Raw genomic sequence first — 4,270 nt, forward strand, 5'->3', positions numbered from 1 at the left:
AAAAAAAAAAAAAAAAGTCAATTAAGAAAAAAGAAAAAAAAAATCAGCGTTTCTGGGTTGGATCCGGAGCTCAGAACAAAACCGGATCTTTAACCCGTTTTATGTTATATTCTCGGTCATTGAATTAAGGTTTATTTACGGTTGTGCCACTAAATACTATTTACTGAAGAAACCCAATCTTATCCGAGAAATCAGAAAAAAGAGCAGAAGAATTGTTTTGGAGAAGAAGAGAAAAACAAAAATGGCGGTTCTTTGCTCGTCTACGACGGTGATTCTCCCTTCTTCTTCGGTGAAACCCTCCGGAAGTGACAGAAGGTCTCCGTTTTTAGGGTTCTCTCTGACGGCTCTCTCGAAGCCGTCGGTACGAGTCGGCATTAACGCCAACGCGAAGAGAGGATTGCTAGTGAAGTGTGAAGCTGAGCAGACGACGACTTCTCTTGTTCCGGCGAATCAGCGATGGATGTTCGACGAAGAAGAAGCTAATGGCCCTGTAACCACATTATCTCCCGCTTTGTTTTTCATCTGTTCACATCTCTCTAACTTGTGTGCTTAACCATGTCTTTATAAAGTTTCGAACTTTAGCTCTTGCCCTGAAATTTTCATGGAATTTGAAGTATAAAGTTTGTTTGTTTTCCCCTCCCAATTGCGATTTACTAGGTAGTGGATTTTGCCTTTGACTCATACTGAGCAGTTTTACTTTTTCATGTTTGGATAGGGAGGAAGTTATAAGTAGCTTGAAAGTTGAAACCTTTATTGAGTGTATACTGTGGTTTACAGGACATCTGGAACACGACTTGGTATCCAAAAGCTTCGGACCATGTGAACACGGATAAGCCCTGGTTTGTGGTTGATGCAACTGACAAAATTCTTGGTAGATTGGCATCAACAATTGCTAATCACATCCGCGGGAAGAATCTTGCCTCCTACACTCCTAGTGTTGACATGGGAGCCTTTGTTATCGTGGTATGTGTTTCTTCAGCTATCTGTGGATTAAGATATGTGATATGCTTTACTTAACCAACCACAAGGAGATATAAGGCCTTTTATGTAGATGTTTGGGCAATGCTTGTAACTTTGCATATGTTTTCAACGAGCTCTCCTTCATATGATGACTAATGCTTTTTCGGTTGTTTTGTTTAAAGGTAAACGCTGAGAAAGTTGCTGTATCTGGAAAGAAGAGGAACCAAAAGCTATACAGGAGGCACTCTGGACGACCTGGTGGTATGACAGTTGAAACTTTTGATCAATTGCAGCAGAGAATTCCTGAAAGAATCATTGAGCATGCTGTTCGTGGAATGCTTCCAAAAGGACGGGTTAGATTCTAGCTCTTTATTAGTTTCTTTGGAACTGAGCAAAACGTTTTTCTTTAGTTTATAAATTGAACTTGTGAAACACTTGTGGATATTCGTACTAGTTTTCGAACGATCTCTAACTTTGGTCTGACCATTTTGTGGCAGCTTGGGAGAGCTCTGTTTAATCACCTGAAGGTGTACAAAGGTCCGGACCATCCCCACGAGGCCCAGAAGCCGCTTGATCTGCCTATCAGGGACAAGAGAATACAGCTGCAAAAATAAAATCACTGCGGAACATTGCATAAGCTCCTCTGTCCCATTATCACTAAGCGCATATAGTTTTTTCTTTTCAGGTTTCTGTAGTTTCTTCATCTCAAAGCCAGAGGAGACTTTGCAGATTCTTGTATTTTGCTTCTATCAACTCTGTGAAATATTTGCAGATTCTTGTATTTTGCTTCTATCAACTCTATAAAGCTTTCTAATGTGAAATATTTCTCATTCAATTTTTGCTACTGAATATCTTCTTCACTCACTATCCAACTTTTACATAGATAGAGAATCAAGTAGTTTTCTGAATTTTAATTTGAAAATAAGCAGAACCAAAAGCTGCACACGTAAACATTATTGAAGTCAACAAGTTTTTTGTTTACAAAACATCAAGTTCTCAAGCTCACTATTTAAAACATCTTTATCATAAGCAACACTAACCACCGTTTGACAACAACAACAAAAATTTCTCTTCACTTGCCTCTCTCCGGGAGATTACTGGATCAATATAGCTTCATTTCTTATGCAGGAGCTTTTGCGATTGCACGAGAAAGCACACTAAAATGAAGCTTAGAAGTAGAACACTCCCAGAAGAGACCAACTTCGTCTCCTTTCTTCAAGTCTCTTCTTTGAATAAATGTTTTCAACCAACCATTCTTGAGAACATAGCTACTCCGGAGTGCTAGACACAGCTCGTGCTCACTGTCTGTATCGTGGTCATACACCTTAACCGTGATTCCGGGTTTACCTCTGTCTATCTTTTGGGAATCTTCTAGAGGGAGATGTTTCAGAATGTGCTCCTCAACAAAGCTTTTTGCCAGAATAAGTTTTTGGTTATTAACACAGTTAACATCACTCTTGGTCAGTTCCTTCCTGATGGTCCATTGTGGCTCCTCATTTTCATTTTGCTCTTTGGAGATAGTCTTTGGAGGCTGCTGCTGTTGATGGGACCGCAGAAAGAAATCACAAATCCGTATGCTCAGATTGACAAATTGATTGATGTTCAACTGGTTTGCTTACAAAATGAAAGTTCACTAATTACTTACCAGAGAAGAAGAGCTAGTTGTAGGCACAAATCCAGGGTTAGGGATCATAAGAAACTGGCCAGAGAGTCTTTGTGAGCCAAGCGAAAAGTTACTATGGTATCTTCTAGGCAGAGTACCTGCAAACACAAGAAGAAGTGAAGGTACGTTTTCAGAGATAATACAAACCAGAAAACTCACGAGCCATATCTTATATTTACTAGCTTTGATGTTATTACACTCGAAGTAATTTGGATTTTGCGAGAAGCAATGACTCTTCAAGGCTTCATCTGTGTTCATCGGAGGTGGTTCTTGGCTCATACTCGTCTGATTCTTCTTCGCCTGAGATGTAGAGTGAACAAAGAGAGGCATCTTCGTTTTATTTGAAGGCAACAAAGGATCTTGACTAGTCTTTTCGCGGTTCTTCTTTCCCGGAGATATAGGAACGAACGTCGGAGATAGAGATCTCTGTTTCCTTGGATATCAAGAATGATTGAGTACTCCTGCGGTTCTTGTTTTATATTCGTTCGAATCTTCTTCGCCGGAGAGAGACGACCTCACTGCTTCCTTGGGTGCGAAGAAAGAAACACCATTTAGAGATCTCTCGCGCTTCTTGGAATCTTCTTTATCGGAGATACACAGTCACTTCGGAGAGTTATCGTTGAAACAATTCTTGAGAGAATACGGTTTGATATATATGGGAGTGTGTGATATATACAGTTTCAGTCTAGATTTGATTTCGTCTCTTTGCCAAGTTATTTTATTCGGTTTGGATTAAACCGGATCGGTTTATTTGGATTAAACATCCTTTGCATTGAAATTCACCATAAACCTTCACAATTTTAGAAAGAAATATTTTTCAATGTCATTGACCACACTTAATTAAAAAAAAAAAAAAAAAAAAAATTCTCATGCAATACGATCAACACCAAAATAACCAAGTAAAACCAAATCATCTAGGATGATCTATCTATAACAACGTCTTCGAAATACGATCTCTTCAGCAAACTAGATCTTTCTCATCTTTCTTTCTCTGAAGCACACCAACGTGGAGCCTAGAGNAAAAAAAAAAAAAAAAAAAAACCTTCTCATGCAATACGATCAACACCAAAATAACCAAGTAAAACCAAATCATCTAGGATGATCTATCTATAACAACGTCTTCGAAATACGATCTCTTCAGCAAACTAGATCTTTCTCATCTTTCTTTCTCTGAAGCACACCAACGTGGAGCCTAGAGTTAGTATTATTCCAGAAGAGTCCAATCGTGTCTCCTTCCACCAATTTTTTCTTCTTGGAAAACACTGCAGACCAGCCACCGTTTAAAACATAGCTTTTTGATGTATTGACGTGTCTCTTGAAAACCAACTTGTGCTCAGTTCCCTTTTCTTGGTCGTAAGCTGTGATCTCGATTCCAATTCCTTGTTGGATGTTCTCTTGGACATCTGTAGGGAGATAACTAACGATGTGGGTTTCGGCGTCCACTGTGTTCAGCATAAGTCGGCTTAGACCATTGACATCGCTGACGGACAGAGTCTTGGCCATGGTCCATGGATGGGGATGTGGTACTTCCGCTAAGACTCTTGCAGCTCGCTTCTCCTCTTTAGAAAGTGATCTCCTCTTCTTAGACTTTCTAGCATCTTTGGTTATATTTTTCTTGATTCCTGCGCAAGTAACATTAGAGTTAAT

At 39.4% G+C, this 4,270-nt stretch overlaps 2 protein-coding genes and 1 pseudogene across 2 annotated transcripts; 1 reads left to right on the plus strand and 2 right to left on the minus strand.

The window, feature by feature from the left end:
* On the plus strand, nt 167-1,804 carry LOC104703198 (50S ribosomal protein L13, chloroplastic-like). Its single transcript, XM_010419166.1, has 4 exons — nt 167-490; nt 778-963; nt 1,143-1,313; nt 1,458-1,804. Exons 1-4 carry the CDS (start codon nt 242-244, stop codon nt 1,572-1,574), a joined length of 723 nt encoding a protein of 240 aa, XP_010417468.1. The 5' UTR covers nt 167-241; the 3' UTR covers nt 1,575-1,804.
* Nucleotides 2,081-2,981, minus strand: LOC104705069 (annotated as a pseudogene).
* LOC109125504 (putative B3 domain-containing protein At1g78640) lies at nt 3,761-4,270 on the minus strand (the record flags this gene model as incomplete). The annotated part of the gene is made up of 1 exon (XM_019227177.1): nt 3,761-4,270. A coding segment is annotated over one exon (510 nt), but the record flags the coding sequence as incomplete, so codon positions are not given.

The sequence above is a fragment of the Camelina sativa genome, chromosome 7 (genome assembly GCF_000633955.1).
Source record: "Camelina sativa cultivar DH55 chromosome 7, Cs, whole genome shotgun sequence".
NCBI lineage: Eukaryota > Viridiplantae > Streptophyta > Magnoliopsida > Brassicales > Brassicaceae > Camelina > Camelina sativa.

Excerpts from the sequence above, each read along its gene's own strand:
- LOC104703198 (XM_010419166.1), top strand. The coding sequence starts at position 242 with ATGGCGGTTCTTTGCTCGTCTACGACGGTGATTCTCCCTTCTTCTTCG. Across the intron at positions 491-777 it reads AAGAAGAAGCTAATGGCCCT|GACATCTGGAACACGACTTG; the intron begins GTAACCACATTA and ends TGTGGTTTACAG. Across the intron at positions 1,314-1,457 it reads GAATGCTTCCAAAAGGACGG|CTTGGGAGAGCTCTGTTTAA; the intron begins GTTAGATTCTAG and ends ATTTTGTGGCAG.